Source organism: Spodoptera frugiperda, chromosome 30 (genome assembly GCF_023101765.2).
Source record: "Spodoptera frugiperda isolate SF20-4 chromosome 30, AGI-APGP_CSIRO_Sfru_2.0, whole genome shotgun sequence".
Taxonomy (NCBI): domain Eukaryota; kingdom Metazoa; phylum Arthropoda; class Insecta; order Lepidoptera; family Noctuidae; genus Spodoptera; species Spodoptera frugiperda.
This window is the reverse complement of record NC_064241.1, coordinates 7,181,023-7,202,337: the sequence shown is the minus strand read 5'-3', so window position 1 is coordinate 7,202,337 and position 21,315 is coordinate 7,181,023. Positions and strand designations below refer to the sequence as shown.

At 35.7% G+C, this 21,315-nt stretch overlaps 2 protein-coding genes across 7 annotated transcripts; one reads left to right on the top strand and one right to left on the bottom strand.

The window, feature by feature from the left end:
* The first annotated feature begins 911 nt into the window (after nucleotides 1-911).
* On the top strand, nucleotides 912-20,780 carry LOC118269544 (microtubule-associated protein tau). Of its 6 annotated transcripts, XM_050707084.1 has the most exons (11): nucleotides 914-1,052; nucleotides 9,677-9,806; nucleotides 12,811-14,230; nucleotides 14,369-14,412; nucleotides 14,486-14,645; nucleotides 14,963-15,171; nucleotides 15,251-15,436; nucleotides 15,788-15,817; nucleotides 17,382-17,552; nucleotides 17,671-17,701; nucleotides 17,878-18,026. In XM_050707084.1, exons 2-10 carry the CDS (start codon nucleotides 9,792-9,794, stop codon nucleotides 17,695-17,697), a joined length of 2,262 nt encoding a protein of 753 aa, XP_050563041.1. In that variant the 5' UTR covers nucleotides 914-1,052; nucleotides 9,677-9,791; the 3' UTR covers nucleotides 17,698-17,701; nucleotides 17,878-18,026. The 6 variants fall into 6 exon arrangements, with proteins under 6 accessions (XP_035440574.2, XP_035440575.2, XP_050563041.1 ...); XM_050707083.1 differs by lacking the exon at nucleotides 17,671-17,701 and having other exon boundaries at nucleotides 918-1,052; nucleotides 17,878-19,287; XM_035584681.2 differs by lacking the exons at nucleotides 17,382-17,552; nucleotides 17,671-17,701; nucleotides 17,878-18,026 and adding an exon at nucleotides 20,006-20,780 and having other exon boundaries at nucleotides 912-1,052.
* On the bottom strand, nucleotides 2,806-4,052 carry LOC126912840 (uncharacterized). The gene is made up of 2 exons (XM_050707103.1): nucleotides 3,781-4,052; nucleotides 2,806-3,567 (listed from the first exon to the last, which is right to left on the bottom strand). Exons 1-2 carry the CDS (start codon nucleotides 3,842-3,844, stop codon nucleotides 3,350-3,352), a joined length of 282 nt encoding a protein of 93 aa, XP_050563060.1. The 5' UTR covers nucleotides 3,845-4,052; the 3' UTR covers nucleotides 2,806-3,349.
* Nucleotides 20,781-21,315: the final 535 nt, after the last annotated feature.

Sequence of the window (21,315 nt, the reverse complement as noted above, 5' to 3'; positions counted from 1 at the left end):
TGTGTCATGTTTACCTACATTTACTAAATCCATGTTTTTCTTGTTTCAGGTAATTATCGCGTGGTTCATAAAATGGTTCTACAAAAACGTTTGGCTCATTTTAATATCAATAAATCTATTGTAAGAACGGAAAGTTACACCAAGGTACCGAGGTAAGTGTCACTTACCGGAGTTATCCTTATTTAGTGTCCGTGATTAACGCTATCATTAAGTTTAATTTACAATCATAAAGATAATAAAAGCATTAATGACAATATTATGTTATTTATCAAGACCTTATTTGAATACCTATCCTGATTTGTATCTAGGTAAATATGTCTGCTGTATTCCATCTAGTCTTATGATTCAATTTCAATTTCCTGATATGATTCATGTAAATTGGAACTTGAAAAATAAACATGCCTTCGAGCGTCGCGAGCCGGGTTAGCTATTACTGTTCTCTTCAAACCGTTCTGAAACTCTCCTGTCATCTCTTTCACTCAGTATGAATGTGAAAAGGACACATATCTTTCGTTCTCAATGAAGGCTATAGTAATCTTTAATAGTGCTCCCCTGTAGGGAACTGGCCGGTGGTGGATGCGCGCGCATCATTTTCAGGGCGCAGGACGCCTTTTCTCTAGAACTAAGAATGTTTAGAGAAGCTTAGGAAAACAAATAACGGCTTGTTACATAAAATGTTTTTTTGTTGTATAAAATGGAATGTCGAAATCTGTATTGATTTTAGTATAGTAATTAGTTGATGCTGATAAACAAAATTTGTCAATATAACTGATTTATTAGTATAGCTTCAAACACAATAAACAACGATGTAGAATTTATGTAGAACAGTAACATAAAAATAAATGTATATTGTTGGGTGCCCTGTCTGAACGTTTAGGCAGTCTTCGCGTTATTCGGTTGCCGATAGAGGCCGCACGTATCACGACACTTCAGGTTTTGCCGGCGTCCATTGCGGAACGCACCCCCTTACTTGAAGCCTCCAGTCTCACCACAAAGTATCTCATTCATATTCTAAACTAATTAAAAGTGTTTTCCCGTTCGTCTCCGGCGAGGTGAGTTGTATAATAAGCGTGAAAAATGAGTGAGCACTGCCACGGCTTCCCGCGATTGCACTTGGAACGTTCTAGTCTATCCTGTTCAATAATATCACTTAACGGTGTCGTCTATGTACCAAGTAGTTAGTCGATGTCTAGATATCTATGTTTTAAATATCGATCGCGGACGCACTAATAATTCATTGATGTAGATTTGAGACGTAATACTGCTTATTGTACACTCCCACTTTTGTAGAAAACGAAATGTAAAAATAGGCCGGGTAAAACGGATTACTGTGTCCTGATTACGCGATGAATGCTTTTTACTCGCACTGTGAATTCGTGCTATTAACTGAATGCATTAAAGGTACCGCTAAAAGGCTTTTCAATTAGAACATGGCCGTAGCTAGGAGGAACTCTTTAAGGCGTTAGTACCGCGTCATAGATATCGAAGCAATTAATGTTTTCCCTCGACAATTGCACTAATTATATGATAAGATATTAGCTTCAATTTAGATGATTGATTATGAAGGCTGGTTAATTTGCTCAATGGAAATATTTATTGGCGGGGTCCCTTGTTTGATTATTGATGTCACAGTAAATTTACATGGAAAATGCATTGCAATCAATTAAACTAGTTGATAATATTGCAGTATAATCTACGAGCTGCATTGATACCCATCACAATATAAATAACATAGCAATGTTTACATTAGGTACTGTATAAAAAGTGAAATGTTTTTCCCAATTAAAAGTTTCGTAGTTGGCACAATAACTAGGTACAGACTACAGAAAAGTTCAACTCGTTCATTTGTGGGAACACGTCAATCAGACACAAGTAGAGTGGAGGCACGTATGAACAATTGTACCATTTGACGAACCCGCCGCCGGTCTGACGCCAAGCGTTGATTGCTTCACTTGTTTCCAAAAAACGAGACACAAAAACTTCAGCCCGTGTAGGTAGTATGATAAATTAAGCCATTAATTAGTATTTTAGTAGAACAATGGTCCATTTGATGTGCTTGTAAACGAACAAAGCCGTTGTAAATGAGGATTTTAAGTGCGATGGGTACCTGAATCATCATTTTGGGTAAAGTTACTATTGAATTTTAACTGTGAGTCACCACTACCTTTTATTGTGAGTCAGGGGAGAATCCGATGAAAGTCATGTTTGCATTTCCTTGTTAAGTTTAGATTAGGCAAAATGAGTGCAGATTATTCCCAAACAACTTACTCATAATCTATTTTTCTACTCGCCTTATGCAATATTTTTTACCTTTATCTTTTAAAACGATAACTACACGCTTCGTTAGTTCTTGATACGAGTCTATGATAAAATGTAACAAATGTGCGATTGATAAGCCAATACTGGGAAACAAATCTACGCATTTAAGTACGCACATTTTCATAGGAACTTACATATGTAGGTACGTTCATTGCTAGTTTAAAGTTATTTCAAAAGTTGGTCAATTTTAATTCCTAAAAGTTCATTGTCACTAGTAAGTCAAAAGGTTATTGAACTATTAACCGCAATACCAAACATTTCTACATGTAATAAAAAACATAATTGTTTAACTACCTGCCAGTAGGTACAAATACTTATGTATGTACATATATGAATATGTACGTACGTATGTACTTATATTTTATGTTCCAATCATATTACGGAACAAAAAATAAACTTACATTGACGTCAAAACTCAAACGAATGTATAGAATACATGTATAGAACAAGTTGCCTAGGATGGAACGAAAAATAATACCACATATCTAATTGATAGTTATGTATCTCAATAATTTATTGCTCGAGATTATTGTTGGAGGTACTTAATTTAGTTTTACAATATAGTCATACCTATCTAGGAACAAGATATTTTATAACTTTCAATTTTAACAGAATAACCGTCACATTTGTGTAAATCTTAAACTTTAAACGAATGTTTATAGTTCTAATAATTGCTTTCACTGCGTCTACATCACTATTAATAAAACTATCACTAAAAGCATCCATCTATGCTTGTCACAGGTAATGTTATGTCGGCGCGTGGTCTGCCACGAACTATATTTACTATCAAACATTATGCCGCATCCAGGCGCAGTCCCCCAGGTTGAACCACACACCACACAAGCCACTGACGCACTTCACGTTTCGCCCGACTGAAGTTTCCCTTCATTCGTCTCCGACATTTACGTAAATTCTTGCTTAACGTAACGAGGCGTATTTTTATTCGGCTCTTCTTAAAAGCCAGAATGACAAAATGGCAACTTGCCATTTACATTTCAATTTTATTTATTCGTGAGTTCTTTTTGTACGTCTATCCTATCCTTTGTGGAAAGAATTCGAGGGGCTGGGGGTTGGCTTGTGGCGGTGGTGTGGGCGGGATCTCGTGCTGGGGCTTCAGCAGCCAAGGGTTGCTCCCAGGTTGTGGGGATGCTTCATTCCGTTTCTGTGCTGCGCCTGACGGAGTCAGGTGCAGTTGAGGAGGCTCGCTCTTCGGGCCCACAGGTCTATCAGCTTTCGGTTGCATGTTTCCTGAAAAAACAGAAAGAATCATAAGTATAATCACACAAACACAACACTTCTACCTAATAAACATAAAAGTACTTTTAATAACAAATATATATTTTTATGTTTTTATGATGCAAAGATTCAAAAATATTTTTCACACCATTAAACATTTTCAGAAAAACACTTGAAACTATTGGTTAACTATTCACACTGATAACAGCACTTAATAATACTTACTGTCTATGTTTAAACTGATCCTTTCAAACTGAGAAGTGATAAAACGTTCACCGTTTACAAACATTAATACTGTTTAAAATATTTTATCGGAGCACACAGCGAAGGCTGGCGGTTTAATGCTAAATGTGCGATGCTTACATTGGCCGCGCGGTTTTATATCGCTACTGACTCACATTCGTTTGGCAAGAAATCTCTCTATCTTAGACCACGTCACTTGGCCACTGACGCCCGATGTTGTGACGGCATGGCGTCGCTTGAAACCCACCACTGCCTTCATGCAATCAATACGTCTGCAGATGAATATAACGCTATGCAGCCTTGCGTTATTACTAACAAGCATTGTAAGGAATATTTTTATACAATTGCTCATACAAGGACATTATTCTTAACGTCACTGCCGTGCCTACATGTAACATGATTCTGATTGGTCATTTCATTGAAGACATTATGATTCAATATTTTTATGTATTTGCTAGTATTACGAAAGATATGATACTGAAATTCAGTAATGAGTGTAGCTTGCAATACGGTGGGTTTACGGTTGTTCTTCATTTCCATTAATTGGGTACTTTAAAGTTGACGTTTGCTGTACGGTTCCCGTAACTGTTCTCATAAATTTAACGAAATCGGCATCATCAGTCGCGTTCTTATTTACGATAGTAAAAATATAAAGTTAAGGAGGTTTGTCACAAGTATGTCAGGGTCGTCCGTATTTGCTTGATTAGCGATTTTACGGCACGTCGCTTTGAAATGCATTTATCAGTGCGTGTCCTATGTTATTCTTTGATTCATTATTTATTCAATACTTTATGAAAATGCTGAATGTAATGTTTGTTGAAATATTCATTCATGTAAGTAAGTGCAATAGTAATTATTAGGTACTAAACACACATGGACTATTGATATTATGTGGTTCTAAAATGATGTCATCACTGATGTAACAGTCTTATTTTAAAATATTACACACGTATTTCTAATTTCCTTAGGGAAACAATACTTTCCAGAAAGTATTGATTTGAAATATCGGAAAAATCGCATGACTTCACTTCTAGGTACGTTTCATACGTAGAAATGACGTATTTCGTTTTATCTACAAATACGTGTCTAATATTTTTTCATTACCTAACTGACGGACTGATTAGATTTTAATGTTCATACCCCGTCATCGTCGCTAATTCCATTATCTTTATGAATGGAAAAATCATGAGATTTCCCATGAGTGTGTGATTCGTAGATAATATCTAGAATTTGATGATAACAAATGTTATAGTCAAACACGTTTTTGTGCGTAAAAAGTGGTTTGACTATTTAATTAATGGCTTATAGTTAAGGATTTATTTTAGAGATGGGTTTTTGAATATCACAACTATCATATTTAAGTAGTGCATAGCCTTTTTAAACAGATCTAGAGCACATCAAGTTTTGTGCTGTGGGAAACGGATCATTACGGTACTTGCAAATGGTTGGTTACCTAAGTGTGTTACTGACTAATTTCCACTGCATCACCTCGTCTTATTGTTCTCTTCACGTTTGACTTGATACAATGGTGTGGAATTGTCGCCAAATTTCATTTACATCCCGATTTAAATATTGCGCCATTTAAGTATATTCTTTCGACGTTCTTTTTTCTATTTTATAGAACGTAATGTCCTTGTAAGTAGCAAATGGTATATTGTTATTTGGTTGTCTTAATTAAAATGTATTTAGATACGCGATATTGAAATGTAATTCAAACACAATTAATGTTTTTTTCCTAGCCTAGCCGAGTTCTTTGTGGAGGATTTCTGTAAATTTACTTACCTAAGATGGATTTTTATAATGACTTGTTGGAAAAACAACTGTTTGATCTTCTTATAAAGTAGGTACGTAGTTGTTTGAGAAGTTCGCAACTCGTTCACGATTTTCCATTTAGAATTTCTGAGCAAAATCTTTTGTAGTTACAGTGAAATTTGTTTCTTATAAGATTTCGGTTTGGGTTAGTTGAGTTTGCGTCCTTTTACGTGTAAACAAAGATTCTTTTTCACTTTGTACGGATTGCTCGTAAAGGTAGGAGCTATAAAATTCTTTCAAAAAGTCAGAACGGAGAAACTCGTTTATATCAAGGGTCCTCCCCATCCACAATCCACCTGCGTAGTAATAACGTCATTTCTTCTGAAACCTACCGCCTTATTGCCTCCGCGACAAGCTATTAGAATATTATCTCTGCGGGTCGTATTACCTGTAACGGGGTGGCCATCTTTTTTTTCTGTTCGTAATGGATCAGAGTAAATGCCTAACGGACGAATTATTAACCAGTTTCGATCCAAAATCATTGGCTTTAGATCGACTTTTGAGATTAGCTGTTTAGGTAATCGAGAGTCCGCAGCTTTACCTAAGACATCCAGCTCGAAAAGCTAGCGGGGTGGTTTAGTCAGTTCTGACTCCCTCTCGCCTCGCTCTGGCGAAAAAAATAATTGGATGATTTTCAAAAACAAACCAGCTTAGGTAGTTTCTTTAAAAAATCGAGATCGATCCCAAGACTTGATTAAGATTGGTTATTTATTTCGGCCATTAGGCAGTAAAAAGTCGCGAGTGAAACTAAAATAGTTAGCAGTAATTAAACAAAAAAGTACTTAATTTACTAATAAAAACAAGACTTCACAAGTGGACACGCATAAGTAGTTCGTATACTTGGTATTACAAAGTCGTAATAATGTTGCCTCCTACGTCACTTGAAGGTCGGGTCACTCCAATTGAGTGAACAAAGGGTAATAGTGAGAAAGCATTATCATCAGTACATATGAAGGTCGGCCCTCCCAGACACCTCCCAAGGGAGTGCCAGAGTGACGAATTGACTGACAGTTTCAAGGTATAAAGTCAAAGCCAAGATTTACGAAATGAATGATTAGGTCAAGAAGACAGATTTGATAGTAAAATAAGAAAATGTTTTTCTTTTGGTCTTTTAGTGTAGCTATTCTCCCGTTTCTTAGTGTAGATTCCTTTAGAGAAGCAAGATTTCCGTAGTTACTGTATATACCCAATCACTTCCCTTCCACTGTCAGGCCACGTGTTCGCATCGTGGCGTGATGATGCTATCTCATACCGAAGATAGTTTATTTACGAGTTTTTGGCTCGAACATTATATCGCGCGAATATCAGTATATTTTTTACAACTCAGCATTTATTTTCAGCGCAATGAGTATAAAGTGTAAAAATGTTACGTACATTGAAGTGGTGCGATCAAATATTTTCGTACATAATACTATTTTTTTCCTTTCTTATTATTAAAAACATGTATTTAGGTGTTATTTTTTTAATATTGAGTTTTCTTAGTAACGATTCTAGTCTTGGTAAATAGTAAAGTAAACAACAGCTCACATTTCGCTAAAAATATCTTTGATGTAAGATGGATCATCTTGCGTTACGTATAAATTGGTCCAAAACAAATAAATACAAAATCACTTTATGTATTTAGTAGCCACTAGCAAGCTTCTAGATCACTTCGTTAGTCGTCTTTGATCTACTAAGTATTGAAAGTGCATACATTTCTGACAAGTGAACTATTAACTAATATTTTTATGAAGAAAATTAGCTTGTATAGGTATGTTTTATAGAATTTGGAACATTGAAAGTAAAAACATAGGATAAAAATCATTATTGTTTGCATTTTAGCATGTAATAACTCAGTGATATTTATTAATAGTTAATGTTTGATATCAATTCTAGTAATTTACAATTAGGTATCGACGTAAGTACTTATCTATCGCTTGTCAGTTCTTTAAGCAAATGTGCGAAACTGCTATCGACTTTGATCGACATTAATGACGTCAAAACTCAAAACGTCGATGGAAATGTCCAAAATAACTGGACTTTGTTTGTAATAAGAATAACAACGTTTATTTACGATTTATTAATAGACTCCCAAGATTCTGCGTATGACGCCGGGACCCAGTTATGAAAATGGTACATTTGCTAGTTTATATGTGTCGCAGTCGACATTATAATACATTGTCCCATAAAATGTTCCAACAAATCTATTTTGTGGAATTGTACTATGTACCTACACTTTATTTTGGTAATGGTCACGGATATAATTAGCAAGATATTCACCGAGATGTACCTAAGTATGACTGGTCTATAAACAAATAGTAGTGTTCAAGTAAAATTTACTCACCATTCATTATGACTTTTTCATTGTTTAAAAGCTTACGTCACAGGTTTTATTAAAATAAATTACTATCGTAGGTAAACCGCATATCCTGTACTGAGAATTCCCACATTAATGTATACCTACGTAATTAATACTAAAATAGATCAGAAAATCATATGCTTATAATATTCTAAAGCCCTAAGCAATTATAATTATCCTGAAAAACAAGGAAATTCCATAATACATTTAATTTTAACAAACTAAAAATAATTGAATGAAGAACATGCATAAATTATTTTATACAATGAATTATGATTCATTTGCTAATTAATATTCCCGGAAATAGGTTTTCAGTTTGAAGTATTTGCTGACTTAAAGTGGTCCAAGAAAACTGATTCAACGATTTGTCAGCCATCTTTACAAATGGAACGTCATTTGAATGCAACGTTAGGATTGGTCATGCACTTGACACAGTGAGATAAGGAACTGTCATTAGGAGTGAGAGAACTAGGTCACTGATAGATTAATGACTATTCTTTACCCACCTACCTTATGGCTAAGAAAGATAGATAATTTTGACGCGTTTTAGTAATGTTAAAATTAAATACAAAAATGTATCTACTAAAAACAGTATTACAAACTAGGATTCCAGTTAGTCGTCTTGTTAAAAAAAGTAACATCTACAGCCTAACTAGGTGTGAACCCGTTTTCCTCCTTCAAAAACAGTTTGGATCTTGTCTTTGTTTTTTAGTAACCGTAACTATTTTAGTTACTGAAAACTTAGGAACAAAGATTAGGAAGTGAGGGATTTTTACACCCTTGTGCCACTTGGGCGACCAAGAGCATCTTTAATGTGTTCATACTTGCTCCTAGGTAATTACCTGGGAACAGATACGTTATTGTGACTGGCCATTATTTGTATAATTAATTTTACATTCTGTTTAGACGACAGAAACATTACCCAGACGTATTTGAAATAGTTTCCCTTTTGTTTCAATTTACAGACGTGAGCGCAGACGCGTCACTGTGACTCATTGGTTAATTATTCCTACGTTTAATGTGAGCAAGTGTCACTTGAGTAGGTGACGTACAACTTACGTCGAAAGTGTCCAAGTCTGTTTAGATGACCCTAAGATTAATGGTTCTACTGTCATGACGAATTTATCATCTTATCTAGAAGATTGTTTTAAAATAACAACATTCATTTTACTTTCATGTTGACGATGAAAATGTTTTCTTTTAACTAATTACTAAATATCGATCACTTGAAGTTGAACAACGATTATTCGTTGGTACTTGGCTAGTAGTAATAATTTATTACTTGGCAAGCGCCTCGGCACGTGTCATTCTACCATACAAGATATTTAGATTGTTGTAAGAAATTCTCCTCGACTAAACTGCTGTGTCTATGTAGGTATAGGCTACCTACATGTGTGTTACTGTAAGGCTGAATGTGTTCTTATCGATTGTACATAAACCTCGTAACGCCAATAATCGATCTGACGGTCGTTCACGTATCTTGGCACTATTATGAACTGTATGCTGTCGTAATAAAGTCGCAAAGTAGTGAGTCACGTCGATAGGAATATTCTTACATAAGCCACTGGCGTATCAGATGGTCGTCACTCGTCACCAACACTTGAATATAATTGTGTAGTACCCACCACTAAATGCGTCACCAGCACCACGGCACCCAGCCACTTTATAGCATCAGGTAGTTGTGCGTGAAGGCTTCGAGCCTACTAAAATGTTTATTATCTTTTATAGTTTCAAGGAGACATCGCAAAATCGCGATCGCCTCGTCGAGCGAAGAAATATGACATAGAGACTGTCAAAGTTTGAAGATTGTAAACTTTAACCTTTGTACTAGTCACTAAGCAGTATGGACGCTAACCGGGTAAGCCTCGTGGTTTCACGAGAGCACCGAATTACATGCTGCACTAATGCACTCCATGCAACCATCAAATGACATGAATAAACAAAACATTAACTTGAGTTCCGGCTTAATTACAAACTTCGAGATTGCTTCGTAATTAACAAACTGTTAATTCATTCGTTTTACCTCAAATTTTTACCTACAAACGTTGCAAAAAGTACGACCGTGAAGCGTTCAAGTCTTCCAAAATTCCAATATTCCAATCCAAGGGCCATTTCAGCTTATTAGGTAAAACATCGAATCACGGACTTTCGTGATTACTTAAACGATGCCACCATTAAGCTTGGCCAAAAATGACTAGCTCATGGAAACTTCGGCATTGAGCACTACGCCACTAAAACATAATGAATAGATCGAATTCGTTTCGACTTGCCAAACTTTTGTAATTTTTTGTGTAAGAATTGCAAAGTTAGCTGCCTGTTCTGCGTGAACATCAACGTAATTTCCAAGAAACAGAATAAGTGTTTATGAATATAAATCAGTGGAGGTACCGCCATGCAATGTTATGCCAAAGTTAACCATAGTATTCGCGAAATTTTACAGTCTTTTCATGTAAATTTGAGAGAATTCGTTGACGAGAGCTATAAAATATTATAGCAAAATCACGCGATCGAGAACGTCTACCTTTTGTCACAGACAATCACAGACATATTTATGGCGATGCATTTTTTAAATATGCTAGACTGCATTTATGTGTTCACCTATGTCAAAGTGACTTTAAGGTTTTTACTTGAAAGTTCAGTGCGCTTTCAATTTACCTAGATGAAACTATGAAAATATTTAATCAAAATTAGTCTTTTTAGGCAATCAACTCTACGTAATATATTCATAATTTCCCAGTAATTTATTATACTACATATTAAATGAGCTTCAATAAAAAAGAAAATGTATTTCGCGTGTCGTATTTCTATTTCAGTTGGGATAGGCCCTAAGCAGGCACCATTCCGCGATGCGTTCAACGTTCAAAGTCAATTTAGAAGTCATGCCTTTTATGGGCGATGGTCTTATCTTGTCCGCGTTTCATGTGGTCGGGGAAACTTCGAAAATATGTTATGTACTGTTATGTATTTAATTGTTTGAATATGAGAAACTCGACTAGTTTCAAGCCGTGCTAGAGGTTCATATGTCCGATAATTTGTCTCAAAAACTAGTTAAAAGAAAATTATGTACAACCTAGATGTTTATAGATGTTTGGCATCATCATAATTTTACCTAACAGTTACGTACCAGCTGATATTTTTCCAGGTATTTTGTAGATGTAAATTCTGAGAAAGAATGAGTGTTAAGGTCGGGTAACATCATAAATATTTACATTTTTATTTGAAAATACCGGTTTATTCTAAACTTGTTTATAATAACGAAGTCAAACAAAATAATACAAAAATTGACTGGATTTTGAACTGCACGTCATATTGTTAATAATACAAATCTGAATTATTTAATAGAAATATCAGGTTTTTGTTATTGAAATATATTATGCATTAAAATGCGTCACAAATAGTAGAAATAATTTATAGTGTAACGAAAGTGAACTTTGGAATCACGTAGATAGGTACGATTATCGACAATATACGAAGTTATGACGGCTATTTCCACGTCACTGGGATGATTATCAAAAAACGTAACTATACAATTATGTATGGAAATTTTTCAAATGCTGAAGCGAGTTCATTGGCTGTCGTTTACAGTAGTTGAAACTAGTTCAGTAAAAATATTTGTAGAGTAAGTGTATTGCTCTGTGCTAGCTCGTAGACATTGTCGTAGCACACGCTACAGCTGTCTACGACTCCACTGTATACATTTATACCTATGAATAATAATTTGGCAACTAAACAGCTACATTCTAGATTGAAATTAATTCGTAAACAACCCATTAACTAGGAACTTCCACTGAATAATCCGTGTATCATTGACTCATGTTTATTGACGATGCGAAACTATTGCGTGCTCGAATTCTGAGGAATAACCAAAAATTCCTTTTGTAGTCGAAGGATTTTGGGAAAGTTTTTAAACAAACTATTCCAACTGTAACTGGTTCAGAGGACGTGCTGTGTATTTTTTGCTCGGCAATAGCTCGTTGACCCAGTAGCCGAGTTCGTGACAACTCGTATCTATCGGCCGTTGCTCGCTTCGCTCACGCGGTTCCACAGGATCCACGAACGGACGGGAACACGGAAACAAATCATTTAATACATTTCTCAATTTCACATACATCATTCGTAATTTAAGCAATCGTAGCTTATCTTTACTGCGCGCACGAGCACATCGAGATAAATGGGCTCGCTGCAGAAATTTATTGAAATCAAAAGATAAATGATCGAAAGATAGTACACTTCTAGAAGTGATAGCACGTTTAACTTATCTTTATGTACTACGTAAGATGTACAATGTTTTCAATAGGTAGACTACTATTCAAATTAAAATTATTAGCATCATGTCTACTGTTTTCGTGGATTGACAGACACGAAATGTTTTTCGTTCTTCAATTTTAAATATTTTTTTCTGAAAATCTATTGCTAGTTAGTAGTGATTCCGGTCGAGTGGGGAGCTGGTGACAGCGCCTCTGTCTCCGCCCCGCACCCGACAGATACCACATTCAATCACTCCACGTTGTCTGATGTCGCTCAGACTCGCAAAATATTGAATGTTTGCAATATTGACATTATGAAACATAGTTTCTATGGTTACTATTCATCGATCGTGTCTGCACCATGTTAAACAATATTTTGTTTCGTGATTAACCAAAGTATCCAACGCGATAAGAGAAATAAGTAGTTTGATTACATGTAAAACTTTACTAATGAAGAATTTGTTAAAGAAAACACAAAAACCTAGTTGTTCGTTATCTAAATTAAAATCTCAATCATTAAAACTTTCATGTTTCATCATGTACCTGCAATGAATGTAGCTCATACAGTTTATTTATACAAAATGGCTTATCGAATTATTTATTTATTTTTGAAAGGCGCCAACGGAGGCTCGCCCGCTGAGTTCAGGGTTGGCTGGTCAAGAAGCACCAGTTTCAACTCAGCCACAACCGCCAGTTCGTCCACTTAATAGGCAGGACTCTCGGTCAGCCTTTCCACAACAATCTCCGAGACCAGCGGCACCTCTATCACAACCCAGGCCGCAGTTTCAACCTGGAGGACCTGTTACTACAACTCCACAATTTGCACCAAGAGTAGGTGCACCAGTAGCAAGAGGTCCAGCCCCAGCTACAACTGGCCCTCCAGGAGCTCAACAAGTTCGGCCCGCTCCTCCTACAGTTCGACCTTTTGGTCCGCAATCCATTGCACCCCAACAAGGTCCTAGGCCAATTCAGTCACCGACAGGCCAGCCACTGCAACGTGCTCCTCCTCCGAACAACTTGCAGTTCGGCCCGAGGCAGCCACCACTTGTCGGTGCAACTACACCTGACGGAGGTAGACCACAGATTGCTGGACAGCAACCAAACGGTACAATAAGAAACGGTGCACCACCTGCGCCCGGAGTTCAGAGACAACCATCACAAGGCTCTCTGAAGGGTCTTGATATATCTAATACTTATCAAACAAAATCAGCCAACCTGGATAACCAAAATATTTCAAGTGAAAACCCAAATGTCCCCAAGGCAGAAAATGGCATTGAAGGGCCTGGGGTGGCAAAAGGCAGGAGCTATAGCATTGCAGCAGCCCCCGGAGCCCCAAGTCCTTTGAAAGCGGAAGATGATCGGCGAAAGTCTGTCAGTGCTATTGGTGGAAGGATAGATGAATTTATTAGTCGCAGTCCAGGACTTGGTTTAATCCAAGAAGGAAAAATAGAAAGCAAAGAAAATGTACGGGAATCGAAGGAGAGCATTCGGTCAGAAGCTTCAAATGATGGAGGGAAAGAAGTTCCTGATCGCCCTGAATCTCGTTTATCTGGATCTAAAATGACAGAATCTTTTATTGGTGCATTACCCACATCAACACCAAAAAAGAAAGTTGATGACGACGACGACGTGATTCTGCAAAATAACTCAACTATTTCACGAAATGCAACTGAAAGTGCAAAACCAAAAGAAGAGTTTTCTGATCGCTCTCCATCTTTAACTCGCAGTGATGATTCTCCTGAACCTAAACAAAAACCATCAATGAGCCCAACTGTCCCTATGAAATCTCAAAGCGCTACCCCGGAACCTGCTCGTCCAAAAACTCCTAAAGTTGAACCAAAGTTAGAAACAAAGACAGATACCCCAAAGGCAGTAACCCCAACAAACAAGACTCCTTCAAAGTCTCCTTTACCAGATGCTAAGCCACCACAACACACACCGAAAAAGCCAAATGATTTAACTTCACCAATCGGTTCTGCAGATGTAAAGAAAACACCTCGTAAAACAGCGTCTGCGCCAAAATCTCGACCCAAAGGTAACTAAATGTATACATTTGCAACGCAAATAATATTACATCAAAATGAGCCAAACGTTTTCGTAAATTAAATTAGAACTACGATATTTTCTACTTTACAAATATTACAAAATATTCATACAATAATATTTTCTTTAGATGGTGACAACGATAGCGGTGTCGATGAATCTACGCAAGGCAATGTATGGATTTTTATTAAAATATACATTCTATTTGTAAAATAAACTACATACTAATCAAAATCTGTATTTCAAGGATGTCAATGGATCTCCAGGTTCGCCTAATAAGAAAATCCCAAGCAAGCTCCCCATGAAGGAGAAGTCAAGTAACAGTTTGAAAACTAGCCTGTCACGGTCATCAAGCAAAAGTGCTACTGCTAAAACGCCGGAAAATCCACCACCAAATGAGAAAAAAAGTAAGCAATTACCATTTTTTATCGTAAGCATTTTTTTGCCCTTAACCTTCGCTTTATTGTAATCAACATCCACTATTCATTGATATTATAGTTTCTTTACTTTGGTTAATAAAGTAGATTAGACGATGACTACCCTTTTTTATACACAGACCCAAGTTAAACGTATAAAAAAGGCACATTCAATTGGTATGTTTATGAGTTTGCTAAAATTAAATTAGAGGTAAGCAAAATTCAAATATAAGCTATATGGTGTAGGGTTTGTTATTGATGTCTTAAATGTATAAAATAAATAGATAACATTCAAACGTTTATTTCAGAGGTACCGATGAACAAAGTACAAGTTGGCAACGCTCCGTCGCCTAACATTAAAGCAGTAAAATCGAAAATTGGCTCATTAGATAATGCGACGTACAAGCCTGGCGGTGGAAAAGTTAAGATTGAAAACAGGAAATTAGAGTTTGGTAACGTAACGCCTAAAATTGCTGCTAAAAATGAAGCTTACACTCCAAGTGGTGGAGTTAAAAAGGTAACAGTTTTTATGTACAAAACAGAACTTTACAAAAGTAGTAAAGAACAGCAACTTACTAATGGTTTTTGTTTTCCAGATTGTGTCCACGAAATTAGAATGGAATGCAAAATCGAAGATTGGATCGCTGCAGAACACTGCGTACAAACCAGGTGGCGGTGACAAGAAGATTGAAACTGTCAAATTGGATTTCAAAGAAAAAGCTAAACCAAAAGTTGCTTCGACAGTCAACATCACTCATAAGCCTGGTGGCGGTGCTGTTAAGGTAAGATAACAGAACATACTAACAATGTTTCAAAGAAAATAAATTGAATAGGTCATAGGGATGCGGTCATAAGCAAGGTTTTATCTAACAACGTTCAGTGAGTATTATTTTATCTAGTTTGACAGCACAGCTGGTAAAAATATCAAACGTGTAGAGCTTAAATATTTGGATAAGCACTTAGACGTAAAAGAAGAAGACACAGGCAGTATCATTGTTGAGCAAATATGTTAGACCAGTTCACATTAAGTAAGATAGAGGCACTTATTGTAAAATAGTACGATCAACGTCATTAGGTCAGAACTGTATTTTTTAAGTACAAAGTCGAAAATAATGTTGTTCTTCTTTATTTAGTCTACAGTTGCAAAAGAGGGAACGAGAGCTGTGAGTAAAATAATCAATATCTAAGTTTGTGTGAACACAGTCACTTATTGCACAATTTTTATGTCAAATTCGTTATACAGGTTTAAGTTATAAGCAGTGACGTCAATGCACATACGTCATATACAATACAAGTACATATGTAATGCAATGTGTATAAACGTAATTGTGAGACTTTATAATTGTTATTTTTAGTCTGTTAAGTGGGCGTTACCGCGCTGGAGAGCATCTCATAAACATTTTGCCTACCACTCTCTATGGAGTAAGGTTGGTTGGGCGGTACATGTTTTGTACCATACGTGAGATTATTCAGAAACCTTTTTATACTTAAGTTATTTCTAGGACGGGCTGTGGCTGTACTTTTCACGCTAGGTGTTACGCTTTCGATATAAACAATGTGTGTATTCACATAAAACTGAAATAATATAAATGTCTTGCCGGTTTGATGAATCTGAATGATAGTAGAATAAGTGTCGTTACACCTGATACGTTTTACTTTATACACTAGGAATGCCAAATTTCTATATAAAATAATAGTATGATATTGTTATGTAAAGTAGAGAACGAATACTGATTGTTACTGTACACACGACCTACACGAATATCATCGACAGGCACGCTATGGAAATCAATAACGATTATGCATTGTACTATGAAACAAACACAAACATACGTGTATGTACCTATATCACATGTTTATGATATTATTACTTAGCAACCGCACTGATATATCTATGTATGCTTGAAGGCTCCGTAGAAACTATTACATGTGTTTGAAATTTTTTCCTGGTTTTTATTAACTATGACTTCAGTATTCGCAATTAAATTGATTAAAAGAAAATTGTAACCTACATTATTGTTTTTACTGTGGGAACTGGGAATCCTTTTTCAACAAACATAATAATAGTTGATGAGAAATAATTGGAATGACTTTGCTGGTTTATTTATAGAGTTCATATAAAATTAATTGAAAAAGTCCATTGGGTTTTCAGAGTATAATTATTTATTTGTTAGACCACGCTTCAGCTAATTTCCATTGGACAAGGTCGAATACACATAAACAAGTAATAAAACTTTTATAGTGTTCCTAATCAAGTTGTAATTTAAAAAAGTGATAGTAAGACAATTTTATAGTATTTTTATCGAGTTAATCTTTTTATAATCAAATCCAAGTTTATTGATTTACTTAATACTTTTGTTGACAAAATGTTTGGCCGTACAATAATGATTACAAGTCACCTTTAAATTAGTTTGGCAAAACATAAACCGATGTCTATTAAGAATTATGAATCGTTATCATTAATCAAAAGTTCGGTTACAATTTTCTTCGAAACAAAAGCAAAAATATTGTTAATTGTATGAATACAACGTTGATGTATTGCCGACGATTTTTGGCAATGTTTCACGTTTCAACACTTCCATTCCTTTGACAATAATAGCCTGTTAGTGGCCAGTCATTCATTAATATAGAAATCAGAAATAAACAAGTAGTATCTACGGAACCTTCTTATATTAAAAATATTGTATGTATTTTTATTTTATGTGCACACTAAATTCTTTGAAACAGATCGAAAATCAAAAATTGGAATTCAAAGCACAAAGTAAAGTGGGCTCCATGGATAACGTAAAGCATAAACCCGGAGGCGGTGACATCAAAATTTTCGATGACAAAGAGTACATCAAGCAGATGTCGGGCCAGTCGCCGGTGCCAGACAGTCTCGGCCATTCTCGACAGGAGGTGAGGCCCTTTCTAGCCGCAACTTGGGCCTTTATGTCTATGTCGTTTTCGCTTTTTTCATTTCGTTTCGTTTTTCGGTGACGGACATCTAAATCGCACTTGTTCATTTTTGTTTCAGCCAGAATATTTATACACATTTTATTGAATAGGTAACTCATTGCGTTTCTGTGTGAGGGACTTGGCTATCGTGGATAACAATCATCTAACCCGTTTTCTTTTGTTTGGTTTTTCTTTTGTTTTTTAACCTTTGTTTTTTTTCTTAATTTGCGTGCCTTTTACATTTTAAATTGGAATAAAGAATTAATGCGTTCTCTTTTTACCGTAGAGTCCAGTGCCAGCGGCATCGCAGCCTCCGAAATCCGACGAGAATTTGAATCAACAACAATGTTAAGAGCTTGCACTGAGAAACTTCGACTTCTCAGCGAACCACTCTAATATTTATAATCAAGAGTCCAAACTTATCGTATAACATTTTTTATATTTGTTAATTTTGTTCGATAAATTGATACCCGGTTTGAGTGACTTTATTAAGGTACGTTTGTTTAGACAAATTGGATGTTATTAAATTTGTCATAATCAATGTCAATGATTTCTTGCATATCTTTTCGGACAATATGTTGAGTGTGTTATAAGTGTATCGATCATTAAAATTGTATTGTTATACGTAATTTATACATTTGAATGTTGTATTTGTAGCGTTTATAGTTGAATAATTTTACAAGTGAAATTCTTTGTTTACATCATCATTGTCCGAGTGATGTTAGTGTCATGAGTGCCAATTCATTATAGTACCGTAGTGTTATCCATTTCGGTGTCTCCAGTAATATTGTGTCCAGTAGCCTTTACCTTTATCTGCGCAATTGTTTGAGCAAGCATGGTTTCATTAGAAAATGCTTGAAGGAAACTATACTCAACATTGCACTTATACATTATTTTCATTAGCAGCACTACGTACATTTTCTCATGGTGGTGTATTAGTATTGTATCGGTAATCAAGTGATATTCATATATTATGCTATACTACTATCTAAATGTGTATTATATTTATTTATACTATTCCTAGTACTATATAGGCTTTGTTATCACTGTGTTTTGTTGTTTCCACTACGTATTCATAGGTATATGCACTGAATATTTCAATGTGTTTTTATAATTTGGAATGTAATGATAGGAGATAGGAGTTCTTGGCACAGCATTCACCATAATTTTGTGATACACTGACGTAGACAGTATTAGCTTTATATCGCATTCGCGTTGTGTACCAGACCGTTTGTATTATATTGTCGCTGGAACATTGATACCAGGCACTGCTGTGGCGAGAACAGGTATGGGCTCGAGATTGACTGACCAGATTATTATATAATGTTTTTATATGTAACTATGACTATAAGAAATGATTAGGTTTAGATAGCGTGTATTAATGTTTGAAGCTTCAGTCACAAAACTTTCTTGCATTGTCAGTTTTATAATAAGATAGATATGTTGCATTTTTGTGCGATTCAATCAGTTCTTTGGAATTTGGCCTCATAATTTGAAAGTAATATTTGATCGGATGATTTTCACGCAAGCTTTTTATGGTAAATTGTCTAGATAAGTTTTAACTAAACTAATAGATACTTACTGTATATGTAGACAGCAACTTAACTCGAAGTTTTGAGACGTATAATGTTTTATGAAGACCAGAGGACGTATTGTATACCTATTAGGTAATCGTTTAATACAGTTTAACACTATACATGTTGGTTTTATTTTGTTCACTAGTTCACAGACCACGAGACATCTAGAATTTATCGTATTGTAGCCTACTGTTGCCATTATTTCACTTGCACTTTCATCTGCCTATAGATCAGGGGCAGAGTAATGGAACATTCTGGTAAGTTCTCACTTTTATTTTGTACTATTTTAGACGAAGTAATAATTAGATCAATGTATGTATACTGTGTGTAGGTAGTTCATATTTAGTAAATGTACTATATGTAGCGATACTTGATTTTTGTATTACTATAGAAGTTCCACATATGTACATTCAATGTGTGACTCATTATAAAAAACCAGTTTGGAAGAAAAGAAAAATAAGAATTTACGAAAAAGAAACAATAATTATTATCAATTCCATGAGTTTTTGTTGACTAATAGGTACGTCAAGAGTTTGGTATAAATGAGTCATTTGACATTTAAATCTTTTCGTTTATAGCTTAGTGCTAATACTATGAATATCTAATTCAAAATAAGATTAAAAAAGAAATATATCGAATTCCTAATGTCGTAACAATGACATAAATGCCGTTTGGCGTAAATGACTTCATAAGTTTTTATTAGGTCATTTATTGAAGTATCTATAAATAAAAATTATCTTGGAAAAGTAATCGACACAGAAAATTATGAGTACTTAATATATAAACAAAATTAAGTTACGTTTTATAAGAAAACATTAACGTCCCATGTTTACGCAGGATCAATATTACATGTCCGTCCACGAATGGACTGAGGAGGACCGTCCGAAGTCCCGGTGCCTGTCAGCGCGGGCGCCGCGGACTCCTCGCACGCCTCGAGCACTCTCACCGCGACGCAGGTTCCATCCCACATCCATCGACGCAGGAAACATGGAAGAAGACCTCGTCCAACGCAACAACGAGAGGAATCGACGAACTTCTGTAGCCAGGCCCATGAGTGCTCGCGAGCCCCCACGCTCCGCCCTCTCTAGGCGAACCTCCCTCACTCAACGTCCAGCTTTCTCCATATATTGATGTGTAGATCATTGAAATAAATGGGGATTTTCGATAATACACCAGGGGGCGCTAGTGAGGCGTTAAGCTCTATTAACCTAATTAGCTACTGACTGAAAAACGGCTTGATTGTTAGAAAGTTAAAACTGGATATTTTATTCGATATTTCAGCACTTTACAAGCGACTTGACAATAGTATATTTCGAAGAGACTTTATTCGACACTAGCGCCCCCAGTGTTCCAAAAACCCTCATTGTGTGGCCCTAGGCTCTCTGTGTTGTCTAAATGTAGAAAAGTCAATCGTGATTTGACTTCTAAATGTTAGTCTTTGGTCGAGAATAGACATTAGCGCGTGCTTCTGAGTCGTGTCGCTGTCACTTTTACGCATTTGTTGTTTTTAAGAGTAAGATAAAGATGGGAATATAAGTTTAAAAGTTCAGACGACAGCAGATCAACTAACTCCAGTCTGTCATATTTTTTTATAAAGGAGATCATTACTTTTGTAACTATATTAATGAAAACGATGAATCTTCAACTTTTAACTTCATTTTGGATCCTCCAACTTTTATGCCACATTAATTATATTGCTCCAAATGGATTGGATTCCATTTTTATTTTTTTGGTTGGTCGGCTTTCAGAAAAGGCTCAAAAAGATTGATCTCCTTTCCAGACAGTTTGTAATAAATAGGCGAAAAATGGGTGATGTTATACATTTATGAAAAAGGTGGTACCTAATCCGAAAAATAATTAAAATCTAAGACAGGTTGGAGTTACTTGATGTGCGTCAATACAATAATGTTTATTTCGGAGTGATAGATATACAAAACGCACAAATTATATTGTATTGCACGAGCGTGCACAGAATATAAAAGAAAAATTAAATAAAAATGTATTCTAGTAGTATCGATAAACCGCCACCAGCGGTGACGATTTGCTTGTTTATTTTCTAAAATTGGACCTACGTATGCAAGAAAGAATCAATTTACATAATATCATAGTCGTCATCAGCGTATACTTTGCTGAGTAAAGATCTCGTC